The sequence below is a fragment of the Eptatretus burgeri genome, chromosome 5, assembly GCF_056783735.1.
Source record: "Eptatretus burgeri isolate ZD-2024b chromosome 5, Ebu_testis_v1, whole genome shotgun sequence".
Classification (NCBI taxonomy): Eukaryota; Metazoa; Chordata; class Myxini; order Myxiniformes; family Myxinidae; genus Eptatretus; species Eptatretus burgeri.
Window position 1 is genome coordinate 30,283,470 of NC_140965.1, and position 24,577 is coordinate 30,308,046.

Sequence of the window (24,577 nt, forward strand, 5' to 3'; positions counted from 1 at the left end):
TCCATCAACCGGTCCGTGTCCAATGGCTTTGGCGGAGCCGATCTGCTATCATCGGGTGTGGATCCGATATGGATCGCCAGGTCCTCCGTGAGGGAAATTTGATGCAGGGGGTCCTCAAGCATTGTTATTGACATGGTTGCCCCCATTACCTCTGGATATGGCTGCAGGGAATGATCTCCCTCAAAACTGTTGTCCTGATCCACAGAGTCCTCGAATATTGCACTCGCAAAACCCACCTGAACCAGCTCGTCTTGGTCCGCCATGGTCCGTACCGATAATTAAATAAAATTTGAATCCTGCTCTTAATTTTTTTTTTGGGGGGGGGGGGTTGCAAAGCACACCCCTGGCTCGAATCCCGTTCCTGACACCAAACTGTTGCGAGTTCGAATCCCGCAAATTTTTTATGGGTCCGTACCACTCCCGACACCAAACTATTGCGGGCCAGGGGGGTCGGGTGAGAAGACCACTAGGTGGGGGAAGCTTTCTCTGTTCCCACCAGGCTCCCCGGAATTGTAGGCCGTCGCACACGGATAATTCCATGATGCGGCGGGTCGCTTAACTTACTGTGGACGCCAATAACTCAACCGCGTGACCGAGGGTCCTCCCGTTTATGGGTTAATCGGGTTACCTAATTATTCACGTTATTTAATAACTGGGGAACACGCCCTCGGTATGCCTTGTCTGAACCGGATCATTGTACCAGATCGGATGCAGCCGAGCGACACTGCCAAAAACGTACCAGCTAAAAGGAACGGATCATTGGGAATAAAGTCCCAACGAAATTAGGATTTAGACCATGCTGGATCAATGGGAGAAAAGACAAAAACGAGCAGGGAACATAATAATTTATTCCTAATAATAATTTATTTTCAAACAGGCGAGGAAAGATACGTGGCACAGTGAAGATTTATTGTTGTGTGTAATGCACGGATAGAAAGAAGCATGGTGCGACAATAAACAGGAAACTTACAAAATGTGACAGAGCAGAATTAACGTGAAAATAATAACAATAATAATAACAACCTTCTGCAGTCTTACTTAAGCAGACAGGTACCAGCACACGCGCATACACACACACACACACACACACACACACACACACACACACACACACACACACACACACACACACACACACACACACACACACGCGCGCGCACACACACAAAGACACAGAAAACCCGATGAAGAGGGAGTTTTGTAACCAGGAAGAGGGGGGGGGAGTTGGGGCTATGATCTCGGTACCTGTGCGCTCAATAGCACGACGTGCCATCAATACATTTCGGGGGGGTGCTCCGGGCGCGTTGTCTCTGGCCCAAGCCACACGTGTGGAAACTGTGTTCATGAAGGAGGAGCTTGAGTGGAGAAGGGGCGGAGTCCAGAGGGCGAGGGTGGAGTCGTAGGCGGAATCAGGTAGGCGGGTGAGGTGGGGTCGACGTGGTGTGGGCGGAGACGAGGAGGCAGAGTCGAGGAGCAGGAGGAGGGATGTGGCGGTGTCGACGAGGCGAGACATGGGCGGAGACGAGGAGGCGGAGACGAGGAGCAGGAAGCACAGACCGACCGGGCAAGAGGGACTGCCCCAACCTTTATAGGGCCTATAGCTCGGGAGGAGGGGCCATGCCGAATCCAAACGTCATCACCTGAATCGGGTGCTCTGATTGGCCCGACCCCTCACATGGCCCGCCAGCTTGGGCCAGAAACCGCCTCACTTCGTTTCCGGCAAGGCCATCTCAAACAGCAGCAATATGCGCTCCGAACCCACGAGATGACATGAATGGCCCACACCAAAATTGGCACGTGAATCATCCTGCAAAAACCCCGGGGGGACCGGTCGAGGGTCCCGCACGCCCGCTCGGGCGTTCGACCAGCGTCGATCAACGCGCTCGTTCCGCGTGCGCCAATGTCTCCCGCACTGTACATTCCCTGGCTTGATCGCAGCCTCGCTGGCCGCAGAGACGAGAAGACGTTCACCATCCATGGAGAATCCACCGCTGCCAGCGAGAACCGAAGGTACATCACCATGGATAAATCCATGCACGTTTCACGAGCGGCGTACGTGCCTGCTTTCGAGCACATTCCATACAGTGTGCGCGGTTCCACCATTATGCATGTGGCCAACACTCGCGTTCGCAAGACTCCGTTAGCGTGTGCGTGGGGCGAACACTAATATGTGTCGGGTATTGAGGTTAAAAAAGAACAAGATGTTTCTACCCTCACACTCGTATCCTGCCCAACATGGCGTGGAGTCGGCTTTATCGGCCTCCGTACGCGTCTCGTGCAGCGTGGGCGTCGTGCTGGCTGTGTTTCCCGTGCCGTGAAAAACACCATTCGAGCAGCCTCTTCAGAGGTATTTACTTGCATGTCTTTCTAATGCAATCGGCAATTCTCCCCAGACCATCAGAAGCTCGAGTCAATAGTCCAGCACCAACTAGCACACCACATGACTCGGCGTTGCAGTTTCCCCACCATGGCGCCGCACGCGCTGGCCTCCACGAGGCCCCACCTTACAGCGAAGGCGCACGTGGCTGATTTACCTCAGGAATAATCAGAAAAGAAGAAGAGTGGGGATGAAATGAAGGACAAAATGATTGAAGCAACCCTAGCTATTAGATCATCGCAACGCACTCCCTTGTTGTCCCGCTAAACAAAAGGAAAGGGACTATCTACACGTATAATAATGGAATACCTGTCTTGGGACCACTATCTGTTGTATGCATGCGGTTCCGAGAACCGCAACAATATAATCAAAAGATGGTCAAACACCCGGAATATGTCTTTCAATTCTGACAAATCTCACACTTCTCCTCCATCTCTATCTCTGTATCTCTATAATCTCTATTTCTTTATATCTCTCTCACTCTGAAAGGATTGTCTGCCAAACCCTCCTATCTACTTTCTTAACAATGATTTTGGGGAAGTCAGTCACTCAAACTCCTGGGTCTCACTATCAGCCATGATCTTTCTTGGGCAAACCATACTTCTTCTAAGTTGGCCTCCAAAGCCAGTCACCGACTGGGCATCCTCCTTCATGCAATGTCCTTCTTTGGCACACCTGAACTCTAATCCATCTAAAAGGCCTTCATCTGTCGCTTGTTGGAGTACTGCTCTCCCCTCTGGCCTGGCACCCCTGTCTCACACCTTGCTCAGCTTGACGACACAGAAACCAAGGCCTTCCAGATTATAGGAATCGCCCACGATAAAACCGAGCCTCTGGCCCTCTTGCTTTCAACACGCAACATTTTGGTGGACACTGGACTCTATCTTCTGCCACCTCCTTTCTGGTATTGTACCCTCTGCTATTTCCTTGTACTGCCTCCTCCAAGTTTCTGCAGGGTGTACACAGTCTGCCAGCAATCCCCTTCTGGTGAAACTACCAAAATCTAGACAGACTGCTCACCTCCACTCATCCTCTTTTTGCCTGCCTGTGCAACTAACTTTCTCAGTCTGTTCAATCCAACTCCTCCTTCCAGGTCTTCAAAAAAGCTGTTCACTATCATCTCAAATCATCCCCCATCCAAAACCATGATTAACCCACACAAGCCCACCTCGTTTGCATGCACAGAAAACAAAGAAACTTTTTTTTAAAACAACATGCTGCTGTAACAATGACTTAGCCATTTTCCTAGTGATAAAATTAAATATCGTCAACCTTTTCATCACAAAAACACAAATACAATTTTATTCTCCAAGGATGTCAAATTTACAAAAGCCTTCAGTGTGTTTCTAAGCAACGTCTCACAAGAGGTTTGAGTAGTTGTATTTACTCTAATCATGGATTCGGTGTCGAAATCCGCATCACAAAATAATTACTTGCATGGGGATTGAGGTTTGCTCTCATTTTGTCGTGCTTATGGAATCAGTCAGAAACAGGTGAGACTGGTTGTTGAGATAAGCTTTACAAAGTACACCCAAAAGGTTTTTGCACACTGCCTATTTCTGCACCTCCCAACCCAGCGGTCACATACACCTGTTCTACCAAACCTCCTGGTTGTGATCTGCCTCGGAAGGTATGGTGCCACCTGATTCGGCTCTGAATTGGTGTTGGCAGATTCCATCACGTTCTTTTGGGATCTTGCTGACTCATCTGACTGCGAGTGTGGCCTACCCCAAACTGTGGTTCATCTTGTGCAAGAGTGCCTCATACATTACCTAGAGGGAGGATGGGAAGAACCACAACACCTGACCACAAGGGCCCAAAGCTGCCTGAAAACAGATAACTTCATGTCATAGACCAACAACTCAGAGACACGCTACATGAAACAGGAGGAAGAAGGTCTGCCCCGTGAAGAATTTTTTTTATGCATGTTGGATCTCACGGGTGTCATATGCTTGCTGTGTTTGGAGAATTATCAAGAAAGGATTGTGTGAACCAACATTTCAACAGCAGTCATTACTTGAGTAACTTTCAACAAGAAAAGATAACCAGGCCAGGAAATCAGCCTGGATTTGAATGTTGACTGTTGTACCCCATAAGGGTAAGATTTGAGAACAAGAGGGTTGAAAGTTCAAGGACCTACACCAAGTGTGAACTATTATTATATGCATGAAGAACAAAAGAACATGATAATTCACATTTTCAATGAGCGGCCATGAGAAGAAATCATTTCCCTACTGTGCAGACTCGTTGCTTAATTTACGAGACGTCATATCTGGGATCCTGATTTATTTGCTTACTTACTTACTTCCCTGTATATTTACATATTTATAGGCATGGAAGGATTATGGAGGAGCTTATCCATATGGAGTATCACATGCAGTTCAAGGACATCAGGAGACATCAGTGTGCTGGTTTCATTAATGACAAGAACATTACTCGATGCTGGACTTTCCAGTGAATTATATGGGATTTTAACTTGACAATGTGCTCAGATGGGAACACCAAACAGACAGTTGTCGTTTGATACAAATATGTTTTACAGTATGATGAATTAACAGCTTTGGACGAACCTGTTTTCATTCAATCTCTTTGCATGGAAAAGGGCAAAGCAGCCATCCTTCGATGGTAAGTGCATAGAATCAATGTGATTTCTCGATGCACCATCCTCCCCTTACATTTCGAATTTTCGACAAATCCTTAACGGAGGCGATTTTTGAAGGTACTGAAACTCTCAAATTATTGGAATCTCATGTTGATTCATTTATTTGTATGCAGCCTATGGCTGCTTGTCTGCATCATTTCCTGGGGGTGCAGCTGTGCCTGCTGATGCAGTGCCCCTATTACCAGTATTGGCACTCATTTTGTCGACCTCAGAAGGATGGCAGGCTCAGTCAACCCACCTGGTATTAATTCAACGGCTCGACAGGGCCTCAAACTCAAGCTAGCCATCTTAACCGTGAAGCCAACACCACCACCAGGCTTGTAATAATCTCATGTGATGAGACTGAAGCACAACATCTGTTGCTTTCACATCGCAGGCAGGGTGGTGGTCTCTGTGTTTTTATCACTGCCTCTTCTCCAGATTTGCTCCCCCTACTGCAAGTCCTCCAACCCTCCCCGGAAACTCCAGGATGCACGTGTTCCTCCTTGGTTCAACTCCCAAAATGCAGGTCGAATGCACACCACCACTCTTCTGTGGTCTATGGGACCACATTCTGGAGGCTGTTCTGACTCGCTCTTCTCTCCAAGGCTTCAATGAAGCAGTGCACCAACATCTTGCAATCTGCAGTTCTCTCCAATCATCTTTATTACCCCCATTAACCTTTCCCAACCCAACCATTATATTTACTTGTTTCATTGTTTCTTCCCCTCCCTCCAACCTTTGTGGTTGGTTAGTTGGTTGGTTGGTTGGTTGGTTCGTTGGTTGGTTGGTTAGTTGGTTGGTTGGTTGGTTGGTTCGTTGATTGGTTGGTTGGTTGGTTCGTTGGTTGCTTGGTTCGTTGGTTGGTTCGTTGGTTGCTTGGTTCGTTGGTTGGTTCATTGGTTGGTTCGTTGGTTGGATGGTTTGTTGATTGGTTGGTTCGTTGGTTGGTTGGTTGGTTCGTTGGTTGGTTGGTTCGTTCGTTGGTTCATTCGTTGGCTGTTTAATTTGTTGGTTGGTTGGTTCGTTGGTTGGTTCGTTGGTTGGTTGGTTGGTTTGTTGGTTCGTTGGTTGGTTGGTTCGTTGGTTGGTTGGTTCGTTGATTGGTTGGTTGGTTGGTTCGTTGGTTGGTTCGTTGATTGGTTGGTTCGTTGATTGGTTGATAGGTTGGTTCGTTCGTTGGTTGCTTCGTTCGTTGGTTCGTTGGTTGATTCGTTGGTTGGTTGGTTCGTTGGTTGGACGGTTGGATGGTTGGTTGGTTGGTTGGTTGGTTCGTTGGTTGGTTCGTTGGTTGCTTGGTTCGTTGGTTCGTTCGTTCGTTGGTTGGTTGGTTCGTTTGTTGATTGGTTGGTTCGTTCGTGGGTTGGTTCGTTCGTTCCCACTGTGGAACTACCTTGCTCTTGCATGAGCCTCGCTTCCGGATGGGAGGTACACAGTTATTGAAAATCGAGCGAAACAAACCATGTTGGTATTTTTTTTTCCAATTGTATTAATTATTCGTTGTTCTTGCAGACTTTGTGGTTGGTTAGTTGGTTGGTTGGTTGGTTGGTTGGTTGGTTGGTTCGTTGGTTGGTTGGTTGGTTAGTTGGTTGGTTGGTTGGTTGGTTCGTTGATTGGTTGGTTGGTTGGTTCGTTGGTTGCTTGGTTCGTTGGTTGGTTCATTGGTTGGTTCGTTGGTTGGTTGGTTCGTTGGTTGGACGGTTGGATGGTTGGTTGGTTGGTTGGTTGGTTCGTTGGTTGGTTCGTTGGTTGCTTGGTTCGTTGGTTCGTTCGTTCGTTGGTTGGTTGGTTCGTTTGTTGATTGGTTGGTTCGTTGGTTGGTTGGTTCGTTCGTTCCCACTGTGGAACTACCTTGCTCTTGCATGAGCCTCGCTTCCGGATGGGAGGTACACAGTTATTGAAATCACGGTGCGATCACGTGACTTTGGCAGGAAATGAACGTGAGAACGAAACACGTGGTGAATGACGTGAGAACGACACCAGCGTCACGGACCGTTTGCTCATTCCACGTGACACCGTTTTCCCAATAGCGATCAACTTAGTGCGTGGCGTGCACACCTCAACGGAGGAAATAAACATGGAATAAAGATAATTCAAAGCGAAGATGGCATTTCGTCTTCACCATTGAAATACCTGCCTGCGATTAAAGTCCTGTACTTGAGAGCACCAAGACCGTCACACAGGACGCTAAAGTGGAAAGCAACGAGGGGAGCCCAGGCAAGGGAACATCAGGAAAGAAAAAAATTGTAAGAATTTTAGTTTTTATCGCAACGTCGGTGCTGGCAGTCCTCCAGCGGTTTCGCTAATCGCGAAGATGGAAGCGACAACCTTCGTCCTCCAACACCTCGACCAATGGCGAAGCCGCGGTACGAAACGCTCGGCGCTCATTGGCTACCTCGAGATCACGAGGTGCGGCCTAGGCTTTGGAGTTTGCGAAGGCGCAGCTTGCTTAGCTGCGGGGTGGCGCTGCGAAGTTGGACGATTTTTTTTTCCCCCCCGTGGTAAGTCGTGTGTTTTATGCGCTCGGTTCACTCTCCCGACTTACGCTCGGTTCTCACGCGTCGACTGGAATCACTTCACCGAAGGGTGAGCCATTCTCAGCTGCGTGTGTTTGCGGCCTAGCGTCAGCGCTAGTCAAGCTCATCCTGTATCCCGGGCCCTGTGCTTTTGAACGCAGCGGTTCTCCTCGTCGCCGAACAAGAATGACAGGAAGTTATGAAATATCTGCTCCGTCCGAAGGCTCGTCCCGAATAACGAGGCACTTCCAACCCGCATTTGTTATGTATTTAAGTTTTTTGATTTGTTTTTTTTTTTAACCAACGCTTCCAGCTCCAGGTGATGCAATTTTCTCTTTCTGCCAATGCTGTTGAATGAAGTGCACGATGTGTTTGTCGGTCTCGGCTTGTTCTACGTCAGTTACCCTCTGATGACCAAACTCCTCCGCACCCATGGGAGGAAGTTGGTGCAGTTTTGAACTCTGTCCTCTGCTACAAACTTGTACCTTGTTTGATCCCGAGTTATTGTGCGGATAATAATGATGATGATGATCGTTGAAATGCGATGCCGGGTTAACCTTTCGGCTTCGTGACTCCCTGCGGTGCATTCGGGGTTTGTACGACTTTTAATTTGCCATCTGTGCGTTTGTTTTAATTGGTCTAACTCTCATTACCCTCGATGATATGTCGTCGTAAGATTATACCACCAAGTGTACGCGTCCGAAACTGGCACTGTGCTTCTTGCTCACCCGTCTTGTTCACCAGGTGTGTTCTTTTTAAATGTGTCGACCTGTTTTTAATGCTTTTTATTAATCTATTTCACTGCTATATAGGTCGGGTCCTGCCACCCACGACCATGGCGTCGAGGTTCCCACGAACGTACAGCCGCAAGCAGGGTACGCCCGGTGCTTTTGCCTCCAAGTTTGATGAACTTCTTGGGCCACGGCGTCCCATTGCTCCTGGTCCTGCAATTGCGGCCAGCTCCGCTGGACCGCCCGCTGCCTGTGCACCCATCCTACCAGTGGCTCCTGCAGAGGCTGCGGCACCGAGCAAACGACGCAGGATGGAGCCTTGTGCCCGAGGTACTGCCGAGCGAAACTCGAGCCATAATGATGGTGTTGCGGAGGGGCGGGCCTCTCCCGACGGACCCGCCACTGCGTCGGCGACCCACGTACAAAGCCTTGCTTCACGTCTCGCTGTGTATGAACCTTGTAGCAGCGATGAGGAAAATGAAGAGTGCAATGGTGTATCACAACATGGTAAGATGGGAGAGAGTGAGTACTATACCACTTACTAATACTGATAACCCAAACTGGTTTCCATTTTAACAATGGATTTTGTTAACTGAAAGGCAATGAGTGCTAAATACAATGGGAATCCAGGTGCAGTTCTAGCATATGGCTGAAATCGGCAGAACGTTGCTAACTGCTGTGGGAAGCAAAGAGAAGCTGACGTTTTGGCCATTAAGCACCCTTCAGTAATTCACCGTTGACGGAGGCTTAACACCAAATTTTATTTCATCGATTTTATCCACAATTCTACCTGTCCGCCAACGCGGATTGATACTAGTCTTCACGAGCAAGATGAGTTCTTCCTTCTGTGGTTAACGCTGTTTTATCAACTCTCGGTTCATAAAATTTATTCTTTAACTCGTTTGCTGAAGCAGACCAACGCTCACCTTCCAAAACCCCGTTATCCCATGATGGTTTCTATGCCAGCAATGTTTTTCTTTCGGTAGTAATTTTTGACTGAGTTTAAAGGATGTTGAATCCTGTTTTGTTATTGTTTGAAGAAGCCTCAGCAGCCACCTTTGTCTTGCTTGGTCACGTATAGCTCATATACGTTACAATAACACCAACATTTTGATTAAATATCGTTTATTCGTGCTATAAAAACCCCAATGTGATCAATGCAAGTCATAAACTTAATGTTTTTGTTTTTATTTTTTAAACTTTTTTTTTTTTTTTGCCTGAACACACCTTGGTTCATTTGCTTAAAAGATAAATGTCCTTCATTGGTCTTCAATTTTTTACATCATAATCAAAGGGAAATAAATAAACCAAAAACTGTGGCATGCAACAAATTGTATTTCGGTTTTGTCCAATATCTTTGGCATAACTATGAAAGGAATGCTGACTCCAAGTGTTTCTTGACAGTTCTGCAGATTCTGATTACGAATTCAAAGATCTTCAAGCTTGCTACCTCCTCCACCGAAGGGGACATTGGTTATGTTTTTACCCCTGTTTGTCTCTGTCTGTCTGTCTGTCTGTCTGTCTGTCTCTGTCTGTCTGTGGCAGGATGTCTCCAAACGTTACGGGCAGATTCGGACGAAACTTGGTGGACAGGTTGGCTGTGTGATTAAAAAAAAAACTAATTGATTAGTTTTTGGTGAAGATCTGGATACTAGAATTTGTAAAGTGATTCTTCACCATTGAGAGATATGAGAGCCAAAACGATATATACAGCATGATATCTCAAAGCGTTACGGATGGATTCTGACAAAACTTGGTCGATGAGTTGGGTAGGTGACATGAACAAGCTGATTCGATTTTGTTTAAGGTCCGGATGCAGATCCAGCCTCTCGGTGCGATACAAAACGTAAACTGTTCAGCCTGGCGGAGGTATGTGCTCTACTGATAGTCCGTTTGCCACCCGTATATGTTCTGTACTCAACCTTGTTGTAATGAGAAGTGTATTGTTTTTTTTCATGGTTTTGTACTCACACGGGTCTATAGAGAAAATTTGGCTTGGTTGTCGGAGCGGCAACCTTGGGGAACTCCGCTAATTTGCATAAATCCAAGATGGCCACCACGGACGGGAGTGGAATATAACTTTACAACCAATTAACTTACAATCACGTGTGATACCTCTTTTCCGTATAATTTTGACATGAGGAATCGATTTCTGAGGTAGATTTTGTTATTCAGGGTCAAAGGTCAAGTTCAAGGTCATTTTCGGCCAAAAATGAAATAATATAATAGTAATGAAATTTTCAGAGCGATGGTGGTCAAGCGTTTATTCATTAACGGCGATCACTCCCATTCATCATCAGAGCCGAATGCAAGATCAAGATGTTCAGTTTCCTCGTCATCTTCCACATCTGCTTCTCCTTCCTCTTCCACTTCATCTTGGTCTTCGTCTCCTGTCTTGAACGGGTTGAAACAGGCGTCACTACAAACACAAGCGCAGTACACAGTGCATGATATCTTTCCATGGTGACAGCTGCAACGTTCAGTTCCGCACACCTTCACCACCGCCTTACAGCCGCACCGCACTACATCCATGAGATCTTGGGGTCCTGGGGGGCTGATCGGAGGTTGCTGGTACTGGGGAGCCATTTGCTATTTCCCACCAAAAGTTTGTGATATCAAGTTTAGGTGTATCCTGCTGGTCAGCAGATTTTGCAAGTATGGTCTGCATCCCTGGCTTAGCGCGGCCATACTCCAGCATACCTGCGGGATGAGGTTGCTGGAATTCATGTGAGAGGACATTGGTAGTGCGTCGACCATTGGGTGTGAATACGTGGAGATCGAAGTTGTCAAACAACGCGAAGATGACGCTGACTGTGCTACACAACCCCATGAACTGGTGGAGAACCTGTGCATTGTCACATAGTAGACGAGCGGCTGATTTTCGTAATCTCAAGCCTCATCGTACGAGGTCGTGAAGCCATGCTCATGAAGGAGTTTGAGAAGTTCGGAACTGCCATGCCGGTGCAACAGTTTGACGGCCAGTCCAAATGTTGTCTGATTTCTGGTACCTGTAACGTGACTGAATTGACTTGCTCAGGCTCAGATTTTTCATGGTCACTTTACCACCGGAGACTAGGTCCGAAGCCAACTTCAACAAACTTGGGCTGGTCGCCTTGATTGTGTTGGCCTGTGTAAACTCTGATAGGTCGTAATTGGCACTGTTGTACTTGACCGACCGTGCCTCATGCTTGATCTGCCTCACCACGGAAGCAATGCTCCTCTCATCCGTATCATCCACCTTAACTCTCTTAAGACTTTTAGCAACGAACTCATGGAAACCAACAATGGTAGCACAGCCATCTACCTGAACAACGATAACATCCTTACTCATGCAGTCAGTCAACTTGCTAAACATGTCATGTCGAGCGAGCTTGCCACCTAGATCCGAGTACAGGGAATGCAGTTCAACACTATTCCATATTCTGGACCTGTCTCGGTTCATGTACTCTATGACTTCCTTCAGAGCATTTTCATCTGCACTACCAGTTGGCAAATCAGCATATGTGGGGACTTTCGTGAAACTGTTATAGCAGCTAACGTGGTACTTGCACTCAGCAGAAGGTAGATCAGAAACAAAAGCAAGGTGCAACTTGACCCTTCTAGCGACATCATCATTACGCTGCTCAGCAACATCAAGGAGCATATCTTTCATAGTTGGGAGTGGGTTGCGTTCTGTGTCAAAACGTTCTTTGGTCATACACTCACGAACGTGGTCCCATCTTTCTGGGTGTCTATCATCAATGGGTAAACGTTCCTCGCTACAGAACATACAATCACGTTTGTACTCAAACACACCTTTGTCAGTGACCTTAGTATGAGACCTTGTCGTTGTCCTTACACCCTCATCTTCAGCCTTTCTTTTCTGTGACTTTCTCACTCTCTCAATTTTCTCTTTTTATGTATAAGTACAGTAACAACCTTTTGTGGCAGGCTATGCTTGCCACATCTCCACTAACATCCATATGTTCTGTAGCTTCGCCTGCAGCCCCCCCCCCCATCTCCATGGGATTTGGCACACGAGATGAGCTTCTTGATCCCAATCTCAGTGAATTTCCTGTCTTCTCCACCTCCATGACACACTGGGAGAAGACACCTTGAGTCAGCCATCATACGTTTCTCTGAAAAGAAGAAGAGGTGACATTAGAATCGACGGGATCGTTCATCAACTATCGAGTAGGAGTGATCTGCAGTTGATGCAGGGGTCAAAAAGTGTTAAACCCCTCAATAGTCCAAAAATGACATTGAACTTGACCTTTGACCCTGAATTTGACCCCGAACCACACACAACTGGCCTCAGATTGATTCCTCACCTCAAAATTATACGGAAAAATGTATCGCATGTGATTGTAGGTTAATTGGTTGAAAAGTTATTTTCCACCTCCGTCCGAGGCGGCCATCTTGGATTTATGCAAACTATCGGAGTTCCCCAAGGTTGCCACTCCGGCAACCAAGCTAATTTTTTTCTATAGACCCATGCGAGTACGAAACCATGAAAAAACAATACACTTCTCGCAGCAACAAGGTACTCAACCTGGCAACTGGACTATGAGTGGTGTTCTAGTTTTATATTGTGCTTGACTGTTGCTCCTGCCTCGAATGCCACTTGTAGGTGTTCATATGCTTTAACCATCTAGCGCAGTGATCTCGTACTTAGACTATTGCGATGCCTGAGTCGAGGAGCACTGTGCGAGTGTGTCATCATTCCTTCCCTTGGACAAAAACTATGGCAAAAGATGCAAATGCTCATGAGGAAATGAGCATGCGTCGACAGTCTTGGGACAAGTCTCTTGTGCGAGTCTTACCAAAGCCGTGGTGGTAAGGGATCATATAATGAATGTCATTTACATTGAAGCAGAATTGACTAAGCTGCTTATGTAAAGCTTTCTCTCAAATTGCAATTTTGAGGAATAAATAGATCTGTAGTTTTGGCATGTGGAGAAACTGAAATAATAATAAAAAACAATCCTGAGGCAAGATTATAATTTTTTTTTTAAGTTTTTAATATCCAAAGGTGGATTTGCTTTGTTATACCTTTACCCCTATTTTGGGAAAGAACATTGGCAACCAGAGTTGGCTGTTTGACTTTTGACAATACATGACTTTCAAAATGATGTATTGATGCTAAATGATGCCCTTTGTGCATTTGCTGTGTATATTTACAGTGAGTCCGTTCTGCTTGCTGGGCACTTTAACCTGTTGCGAGCGCAAAATCTGTAATTTAAATCGTCTTTCAAACATAATTTTCATCATTTCGATAAAATGGGAGCAATTTCAAAATGGTTAACCATAACTGCGGTTTCCAAAAAAATTTATAAACATAATCTGTTTAAAAATGTAAGTTGGACTCAAGAAAATATAGGAAATATGAGAGAAGTGTCACGTTCATATAATTTCCCATTGGTATAAGCTGGCCTAGCAGTCCATATGACGCACGCACGCACGCACGCACGCACACACACATATTGAAGGACGCCTCTTATTTTACCGTTAGATGCAAAAAACTCGTATTTCTCTTGTGGCTCTCAAACCAAACAAACCAAAAGAATTTTTTTTAATCTCTATATACATGTACATGCATGTATATGTATGTATGTATATGTATGTATATATATATATATATATATATATATATATATATATATATATATATATATATATATATATATATATATATATATATATATATATATATATATATATCCTGAAAAGTGGTTCTTGAATCGAAAGTTCGTAAATCAGGAGTGATTATTATTATTATTATTATTATTATTATTATTATTATTGTTTTTTTCCTTCGCCATAGATATAATGAAAAAGTGGGGGGGATGTGTATTCCCCCCTCCCCCCAAAAAAAATTCCACCCCAAAAAATGAGGAAATATTTAATATTGTACAGTAATAATAACTGGAGGTGTTGTGGTTTATGACTGGGTACCATCCCCCGCCCTGCCACACCCCCCCCTCTATCCTCTACCCCCATCCAGATTTGATACAACCCCACTTCGATCAGACACCTGACCGACAACGTCCTCTTTTATCCAGAGAAAACATGATTTAATATTTTTCCTTCAATCCAATGTCGCCACCAAATCGCATAACCTATCAATTATTCATCACCTGCCTCCTCCCATCCCACCCCTTCCTCCTCCCACCCCAGTTCCTCCGGACTCACACCCAGTAGCGTATCGAGGAAAAATTCCGCTCGGAGCGAGACGTCAAATTTCCGCCCCCTCGTAACTCACATGCTGATTAAAACACAAACCCTAATTAACGTTATTGCAAATTGAATCAAGTATAGTGCATTTCCAAATAAACAGTTACACCTTTGTTTTCCACTTTTAAAAATCGTCATTGACCTACTAAGCGTTCAGGAACACAGGAATGAGATGTATTGGTGTACTCAGGGGGGTGCGGAAAGGGTGGTGCAAGTGACATTATATTATTATTATTTACTGAAGACAGTAACTCAGTAATAAAGTTATATGTTTGTAACACTTATCAAAATAATCTTGAGTCCAAGTTCCCGAATGAGAAGGGTGTGTGTAAGATATAGGCCAAATATAAACATAAAACAACAGTGGATCGTCCCCGGCTGCTTCCTTTTTTGTACCTGACTTTTATTATTTATTTTCTCAGACATGCATGGAAAAAAAAATCAGACCGTGTCAGAAAGAAGTTGTGCAGTGAAGCTGCGACACCACTTAAAAAATGGCTCCCTGGGGGACTGACTGTACTTCCCCAACAGGCGGGGTGACTTTACTGTCCTGATGCAAATAAACAATAACACAAAAAACGAAACAACAACAAACTATTATCGAATGAAACATGGTGGTTTAGAAAGGTGGTTCTTCATTTTTATGGAAGGAAGGAATGACATGAAGTATATTTAAGCAGTTTGCATCAATTAAAATCTATTTTCTTATTTCCAATTTGATTACTACAGGTTCAGTAATGTAACCTGCTTGAAATTTTACTTGCACACATGAAATGTTTTCTGTGTATTTGATGTTTTTTTTCAATGTTATTCATCTCGGGGGAGGGGGGGTGCCAAAGGAAGGGTCCACCCCAAGTGTCAAATACTCAAGTCTGTACGTATGCCCCTCATGAGAAGGGAGCACAAGAACGAGATGAGAACGGTGAATTGGAATGAGCTACAAACATAAGAATGAGATGCTAACGCCTCGCTACCTCATCTTCCACTTTAGTTTCCCAGCATGCCGCACACTCCTTTTTTCTCGCTCCTCTCTTTGAGACATCGTTGACTACAACCATTGGTCAGAAAACTGAGGGCGGTGCCATTTGAACAGTTCATCCCCTCCCTGCACTTGTGCTTTCACATGCAACGGGAAAATTGTCTTCAGAAGTGTCGATGGTGATCGATGATAGATGTAACAAAACAAAAGTGCCACTTGGGGCGGCTGCCCCATTTGCCTCCCCCCCTCGCTACGCCGCTGCTCACACCCCACCCCTTCCAACTCCCAGCCGAGTCCCTCTGGACACCCATCCCACTACTTCCTCTTCCTCGGTTAATTACCAAGTGAAATTGCTTGTGTTGTTTCACGTTTCATGAAGAGAGCTCGCCAAGTGGGTTAAGCACTCGAGCAAGCACATACCTTCATTGGGTGGTGTATTTTAGACTGCTGCCGTGATCGTTGAAAACAAAACATGCATTATTTCATTTGTGGTGTTACCAAATTGTTCATTTGTTTCCTCAAAATGGTTGCTTTATTACCCCCCCCCCCTCCTGGAGGGAGGGAGCAGGATATTGTAATCGTCCGGTTTGTTTGTCTGTCTGTTAGCAACTTTGCGGCAAAACTGCTTTAGCAAACGCTATCAAATTTAATCCAAAGGTGGGCAATGAACCTTGGACGACCCCATTAACTTTTGGGTCCAATTGGATCAAAGGTCAAGGTCACGAAAAGATCAAAATCGTTTTTCACTCGTAACTTCGTCAAAAATGATCTGATTTACTTCAAACTAAGCTTATAGTGAACCTTATTCTATTTGTCACTTATAATCCCACCCGTTCCTAGAGTGAAAAATGCATATTTGTGAAGATAGGTAGGGTCCGAAGTTTTGGGGGTCATGGTCATCGGTCAAAATTACAAATTTTCCATTAAAACTAAAACATGGTTACAAAAATACAACTTTACGGGAAACCGGCTGGCTCAAACGGTCAAATTGTATCCACAGGTGGGTAATGAACCTCGGACGACCCCATTAACTTTTGGGTCCAATTAGGTCAAAGGTCAAGGTCAGGTCATGAAAAGGTCAAAATTGTTTTTCGCTCATAACTTCGTCATAAATGGTTTAATTGACTTCAAACTAAGACTAAAATATTCCTTATTATATTCCTTATAATCAACCTTCAAGTTAAGGATGTATCAAATTTAAATTTGATCCCCAAAATAACTTTATGCCTTAAATGGGTGGGAGTTGTTGTGCCTGGCACCACTTGTTTTATAATAGAAGACGGGTTGTTGAGTCTTCAAATGTATGGTACACGAGGCCTGTATCAACATATTGAGTGATGTGAAGCAAAAAATATGGCCGTGATTTCTGGACGGCTGGAGGGAAAGGCGTGGCATAGCTAAAAGGTGGTACTTGTGACGTTTGCCGAGATGAGGGAAGGCGTGGCTTGCAGAATGGGTGTTGCTTATAACCAACCCACCCACAGACACGAACAGCTCCATGCAGTATATAAGATATGATGGCTTTGGAATGATAAAATAATTATTTCTCCGAAACCGAATAATCAATCAAAACTGGACTTTGCAGGTATGATTCACGATCCTTACTGAATATATTGTTATGGCTATGGAAATTTGCAATACACCATAAAGGGTCCTCAGGTGAGATATAACGATAAGTTCATGTGTAGTTAGCCCACACCTGTTGCTTAGAGGGAATATGTGTGATTCATCCGGGCTGTGACGCTTTGAGTTAGCCATTTTTCTTTCTCTATTGTTATTTTGGACCATTAAGCCACCAACAACTCAAACACCACTACCTTTGCCTCTTTACCTCCACAACTCCATCCCGCAAACATCGCTTCACCGCCATTCGCAAACTATGCCTGCCAACCACCAAACCACCACAGCAAACCCCCCATCACTTGCGCCTTTCTCTTTCCACAACCATCGACCATGCCACCAGTCAACACCAAATGTCGTGCTGTCCAGGGCCCGTTCGGTAATTGATGCCGAACGCGTCGAGCCGCGGGTACGAATGCGTTCCTCTCAGGGAGAAATTCGGATCAGGAAGGCTTCACGCCCCTTTTTCTCCGTCCAATGGGCGAGCATCGGGCGGTATGGCCCCGCCTCCAAGCGCGATGAATGTGGATTCTTTAGGGGAGAGAATTCGGATCAAAAGAGGCTCACGCCCCTTTTTGTCCGTCCAATGGGCGAGCGTCGGGCGGTATGGCCCCGCCTCCAAGCGCGATGAATGTGGATTCTTTAGGGGAGAGAATTCGGATCAAAAGAGGCTCACGCCCCTTTTTGTCCGTCCAATGGGCGAGCGTCGGGCGGTATGGCCCCGCCTCCAAGCGCGATGAATGTGGATTCTTTAGGGGAGAAAATTCGGATCAAAAGAGGCTCACGCCCCTTTTTCTCCGTCCAATGGGCGAGCGTCGGGTGGTATGGCCCCTCCTCCAAGCGCGATGAATGTGGATTCTTTACGGGAGAGAATTCGGATCAAAAGAGGCTCACGCCCCTTTTTGCCACGCCAATGGCTGAACAGAGGGTGACGTGGCCCCGCCTCCAATCGCGTTTTGATCCTAAAATCTGCATACACGCTCCTCCTCCGGTCTATAAAGACGCAAGCACAAGGCGACGCGCGGGGGTGGAGTGAAGACTGAGGTCGTCGTCGAGGTTGTCAGACTTGTAGTGTGGTGTCGTCTCGTCGCTGGGCTCGTCTCGTCTTTGGAATCGAGCCACCTTCGCTTCCACAAGCGACCAAGCCAGCCAGCCATTCCCCTCGCTCGACCCTGAGCATCAACATTTCCCCCCCTCCCCCATCCGCGCTGAGATAGTGCCGGTGGCCCCGTTTATTCCCCACCCTAACCGTGGTGCTGACCCAAGCGTGCTGGCGCGGAGCACGCCGGAGAGGGCTCACCGACCACGCCAGGGGCATGGAGTCGGGGCGCAGCTGCGCGGACATTGCGGCTTGCCCGCCATCACGTCACGAGGACATGGGTAAGACCTTGTCGGTCTCGTGGACCTGGCCGCTGCTCCAGGTTCCGTGCACATTTGGTCCGCGGACCCCGTCTACCTCCCTGCCTATTGGGAGGTCTTTTCTTTGCTTTTGAATGAATTCTCTGGCGCCGTCCAACAAGTATAATTGTTTACAAGTTGTAAATAATTATAGTCGGTAGTCGTGCTTTTGCTTTTATTGCACTTTGTGTCATTGCATTACTGCCTTACGTGCTTGTGTGTTTGAAATAAATGTGCATTGTGTGAACTGTTTCCCGTTTCATTGCGTCCTTTCTTCTGTTTGAAAGTTCCATCTTGCATCACGTAAGGGATTGATAGTGGGTTGAAACACCCGATAAGTAATCTGAACCGTTGAGGTCGACGATAACTCCGCTCGGTTATCCCTGCAGCACGGAACGAGCCGCTTAAGCGGATCGTGTCCGAAGTCGACCTGCTGCGAGGTTCGATCGCCCGGTCGACCAATCGCGCAGGTAATTCGGTCGGTCGAATCTGGCGAGCAACCCTATCCTGCGCGGGTGGGCAATTGGCACGATCGTGGTGAGGTTAAACCCCCACCCGTGACTGGCTCCTGGCAGTAGTTTCCCGGAGGGTCATGACTGAATTGTCCGTTCCGGTGGGCGACGCGTCGCGATTCGAGTTACGTGGCCGATCGCACGCCGGACGGGCCAAAATTCGTAACATTGGTGTCAGCGAGCGGGAAACGAATCTCCCGTCTCCAGGCTAAATTCACGGGGTACGGACAAGGGGTGTGCGAGGTGACCCCACCCCCACCCGTTCCCCCCCCCAAATTACGAGCAGGCAAAATTTTAATCTCTTACGAGAAATAAGATGGAGTTTCAAGGCGAGCGGGTGCCGGGGGTATTAGATATGTGTTTGAATATAGAATCCATGGCTCGGGATGGTACCTCTTGTAGTTTTAATCCGCAGGGGGAGCTCACCCTATTCTGAGCACGAACTTTACCGGCAAACTGAGTCGCATAATGGCGGCACGATCGCACCTCAGCGCAGCACGGAGTGAGCAGCTATTTATGGCACGGCGAATGGCGCGACACGAGGCGAGCGCTCCCAACAGCCGTTTCAAACCACGTGGGCATGGCAGGCGGACATCGGCGGGCTTCGGAAACAATTGGAGGAAGAATGGAAAACCGAGCTCGAAAAGAAACAAAAGGAGCACGACTTGGAAGTAAAACAACTAATGGAAAAAATATTGGAGGGGGCAAGGCGGTTCAAAGACCTAGAGGGGAGAGTGAGGGAAATACAGTTGGAAGAGAAAAATGTGAACACGATTTGGAAATAAAGCAACTAAAGCGAGAGATAGAAGAAGGCATTCAGGAAGGAGAAAGCCGAGAACGGAAGATAGAAATAGGAAAGGAATGGCAGGAAGACCTAGAGAGATACGGTGAGGAAATGGACAAATTCAGGATGGAAGCATTGGAAAGCAGGGAGGAAGCAAGCAAATTGAGAGAGGAATTATGGGAAAAAGCTTCTGAGTTACTGGAACACCAAAACAAAGAGACGGAACTACAAAATGAGCTGAGGATCTTGAGAGAGGGAAGAACGAGAACGGAGAATGAAATGTCAAGGAACCACACTAAACAGATCAAACGGTTAGAAGCCAAAGCAAGGTTGGAGTGTGCGGAGATGAGAAAGGAATTGGAAAAGAAAGCTTCGGAGTTACAGAAACACCAAAACAAAGAGACGGAATTACAAAATGAGTTGAGGATGGTGAGAGAAGAAAGAATGACAGCAGAGAATGAAACGTTTCGGAACCACACTGTCGTTGCAACTTTGCATTATCTTCACTATCAAGAAAGACCATGAATGGTTTGACACATTGGCCCTGTACACATGTGAAGCATTTTTGTAAGGCCAGGTTCTGAGCATTTGCAAAAAACCAATTCCCCCACCGCCTCCCCCACCGCTAGCCCCACCCCCCGCCCCCACCCCCCACCCCCACATGCACACACCCATACAATACGAGGGTCATTCCATTTCAAATCACCCAGAAAAAAATAATTTGTAACCCGACCCCCTCAGATTTGGCTAATTTTTTGCATGTATGTTACATATGATAGTCTATGTTCACATACAAAATTTTAGCTAAATCGGACTAGGGGTTGACGAGATATGACCTTGAGAACTTTTGACTTTTTCGACTAATGTCGCGTTTCCATCAAAATTCAAATCCTCATATCTCAGCAAGCCCTTGCCTTATCTCGATTATTTTGGTGTCGTTGGAAAGGTAATTGTCCATAGAATGCAAATCCAGCATCGGTTCGTCGATCCAGTTAAGTTAGGGGTGGATTATTTTTGGACATGACATTTGACCTTGACCTTGAAGACCTTGTGACCTTGACCTGGCCTTGCATGAAAATGAAAGGTCATACTGTCTACTATAACATATCAAAAAACTGGAGGGGTAGTATTTTTTGTTCTCGAGATATTTTCGGCCAAAGTTCAAAGGTCGTAAAAATGCAACCAAATCATGACGTCATCGACATGCCCAGGCTTGTCAGTTTACAGTCAATATTAGCTAGGTTAGGTTCAAACATGAATGGACTTGTCCAGCCCTGTTTTTCAGTGCTGCCGACGGAAAACAAGGCAAAACTGCATCGAGTTTTTTTTTTTGTCATACTAGAATACATCGTTCAGTAGATTTTAAACACAAGTTCAATAAATTCCATCAGGAATTTTTTTTTCAAGAGAACAAAAAACCTTAAAACGTAGGAATTCGTCTGTAAAAAAGACGAATTTGTACGTAAAATCCAACTTTTTTGAAATGCCGAGAAAACAAAAAAGTCCGGACCTGCATCGATGAATCTGCCTTGCCAAAGTTCAAGGCATCGCAACCAAATACAGAAATCGCAACCAAAACATGACACCATAACCTCAAGACTAAGTGCTTCTGAAATAAATGAAAAAATCATACATTTTTTGATTCAGTAGTTAATTTTGTCAAGAGAAAATATTTTTACTATCGACAACAAGCAAATTAAAATATGAATATAACACAATCATCCAAAAAATTCATGAATACAATTTTATCCAAGATAGATAAGTTTGTTCTCAATTATTAATTTTTGTTTTGCTAAAAAGTTTGCTAAATAATCGTTTTCTCTTGGGGAAGGAAACCATGTTCAAGTCACAAGATATCATAGATAAATCTTAACGGGTTTGCCACTTTATACATAAACTGGTTATTTTAGCACTATCTTGGTCACTAATTTTATAACGAATTCTTATTCCAGAACTGACAACAAATGGTGGACCGGTCACACACAGAATGCCTGAATCTTCAATCCAACATCTGTCCACATCCAGTGGCCAATTGAGATATTTAGTATGACCGTGGGGATGCATGAAATTGATGTAATAGTCACCATATTCATGAGAAATATCCTCTACAAGTCCAATCCATGGATTTTCGTCATAGAAAGCACAAACGTAGTTTTGCTTCATGATTTCAAACTCAAGTCCTGATTCATCATCTACCTCATCAGTTTCGCCATCGACTCTAGCCGCACGTACAGTTTTGGGTTCTTCTTGTGTGCTCAGTTTGAATGCTTTTATACTCGATTTTGATAATGGAACAAATCGATGAAATTTTTGAGTACCGGCGATTGTCTTTGCATTTTCCAGTCTTTCTTTCAATTTCAGTTCGTAATCCTCAACAATACCAGGCTGTACATTGATGAAGTGAATTCCTGGAATATTTTCCGTGAAAAATTTCATGATAGCATCGGAAATTAGGATCGCATCTGCGTACGGGCGTTGGAGGCTGGCTTTTGTTAATAACCTCTTTACAGTTCCGCCTAACCCGTCATGCACTTTTGGCATGTGAAGTGGCAAAAAAGTTCCACTCAGCATTGATTCCAAAGTCCTCCAAATGAAAGCACAGGTTCAAAAAATTATACTTATTACTTACAAAATCTAAAGATTTCGTAAGTATATTGATGACTTCCGTCATCTATTTGTGCGTTTGTGTGTGTGTTTGTTTGTAGGCACGATAACTCGAGAACGGAAGAAGCTACCAATGTCAAATTACACCACGTGATTCAGGAGGGTGATGGCGAGCGCTGATTAGATTTTGGTCAAAATCGGTCAAAGGTCAAGGTCACAGTGAGGTCAAACATTCGATTTTTGATGGTTTGGTACAGAATCATCGTAGAAACTTCTGGTTTGCGTCGCTACCTTCTCTAGAGACAGCTTTTATTAGACAAGGTCAGAAGTCAAGTTGACGATTTCGTAAGTACCAGTCTCTGTTTTTATATTGTCCCGCGCATCCATCAAATGTCTATGTACGTCATAATTTGGTTGCATTTTTACGACCTTTGAACTTTGGACGAAAATATCTCGAGAACAAAAAATACTATCCCTCCAGTTTTTATCCCCCGCCGCGTGGCGGAAGGGGGATATTGTTGTCACCCGGGTTGTCCGTCCGTCGTCCATCCGTCCGGCTGTCTGGGCGTCAACATTTATAGCTGTGAGTGCGATAACTCATTAACTGTTTGCCATATCGATTTGAAATTTGGGTCACACATGTACCAACTGAAAAGGAATAACCCTATTGATTTTGGGCGTGGCCGGATCCAAGATGGCCGACTGGGGAGGTCGTCCGTCCGGCTGGCTAGGCGTCAACATTTATAGCTGTGAGTGCGATAACTCATAAACTGTTCGCCATATCGATTTGAAATTTGGGTCACACATGTACCACCTGAAAAGGAAGAACCCTATTGATTTTGGGCGTGGCCAGATCCAAGATGGCCGACTGGGGTGGCCATCTTGAAAAAAAATTTTTTGTAATAAATGGAAAACCGCTTATCTGATTTCAATTATTTTTGGTTACTATGTTCCTCACCCCTGGGGAACTTTTTCGAGATGATGACCAAATGGTGTCTTGTTTCCAATTCACATCCCTCATTATCTGGAATATGTATGACCTTTTTCATTCAATGGCAGGGGATTCCCCATCTCTGATGGTATATTTTGATATGTTATAGTAGACAGTATGAACTTTCATTTTCATTCAAGGTCACGAGGTCTTCAAGGTCAAGGTCAAATGTCATGTCCAAAAATTATCCACCCCTAACTTAACTAGATCGACGAACCGATGCTGGATTTATATTCTATGGACAATCACCTTTCCAACGACACCAAAATAATCGAGATCGGGCAAGGGGTTGCTGAGATATGAGGATTTGAATTTTGGTGGAAACGCGACATTAGTCGAAAAGGTCAAAAGTTCTCAAGGTCATATCTCGTCAACCCCTAGTCCAATTTAGCTAAAATTTTGTATGTGAACATAGACTAACACTAGACAGTACCCGCCTGTAGGGCGGGGAGGGAATGGAAAGGCAGTGTTAGGGTTGGGGTTTGGGTTAGATAACCCTAACCCTAACCCCAACAGCTTAGGTATCTCATTGTATCCAATGGTTTGGCCGTCTATAAAGGACAAACAAACATGAAAAATTGACGTTTTAGTCAATTTAGGACTTCATAACTCGAAAACCGGAAGTCGAGAGTGAATGTCGTCAATCAACTGTCATTTAATTTTGATTATCTGTCGAATGGCATTGGTCCCTTCTCGATCGGATGAAATTGACCCGGTGACCTTGACCCCTTGACCCCGTGACCTTTGACCTTGAACTTGACCCCCTTATGTCTGTTCTCATGTCCCAAGGATCACTCATGCCAAGTTTCATCTCATTCCATCCAACGGTTTGGCCGCCTATAAACGACGAACAAACAAACAAATGCACAAACAAACACTCATACATACAAACATATTCTATTTTTTTAGTATAGAAGATATGTAACATACATGCACAAAATTAGCCAAATCTTAGGGGGTCGGGTTACAACCCTTGGGTGAACTGAGGTAGAATGACCCACGAGTGACACAAAGAAACCTGATATTTGATTTTTATGTTGTAGTTTGTTTTGTTTGTTTGTGGTTTATTTTGGCTGACGTTGTTGCTTCTTTGTTTTGGCTGGTGGTGGTTGTTTTTTGTTTGGCTGTTAGTTGTGGTGTTTTTGCTGGTGGGGATGTTTGGTTGATGCTGCTGGTGGTGGTGTTGCTTGGCTGCTGCTGCTGCTGGTGGT

General features: G+C 45.2%; 1 protein-coding gene across 1 annotated transcript in view; it reads left to right on the forward strand.

The window, feature by feature from the left end:
* Nucleotides 1-7,355: 7,355 nt before the first annotated feature.
* Nucleotides 7,356-24,577, forward strand: part of WAPL (WAPL cohesin release factor) — a 244,627-nt gene continuing 227,405 nt past the window's right edge. The window contains exons 1-3 of the mRNA XM_085883568.1: nt 7,356-7,519; nt 7,895-7,980; nt 8,347-8,772. Of these exons, the coding sequence (XP_085739694.1) occupies nt 7,371-7,519; nt 7,895-7,980; nt 8,347-8,772 (661 nt within the window). The 5' untranslated portion in view covers nt 7,356-7,370. The remainder of the gene's footprint in view (nt 7,520-7,894; nt 7,981-8,346; nt 8,773-24,577) is intronic.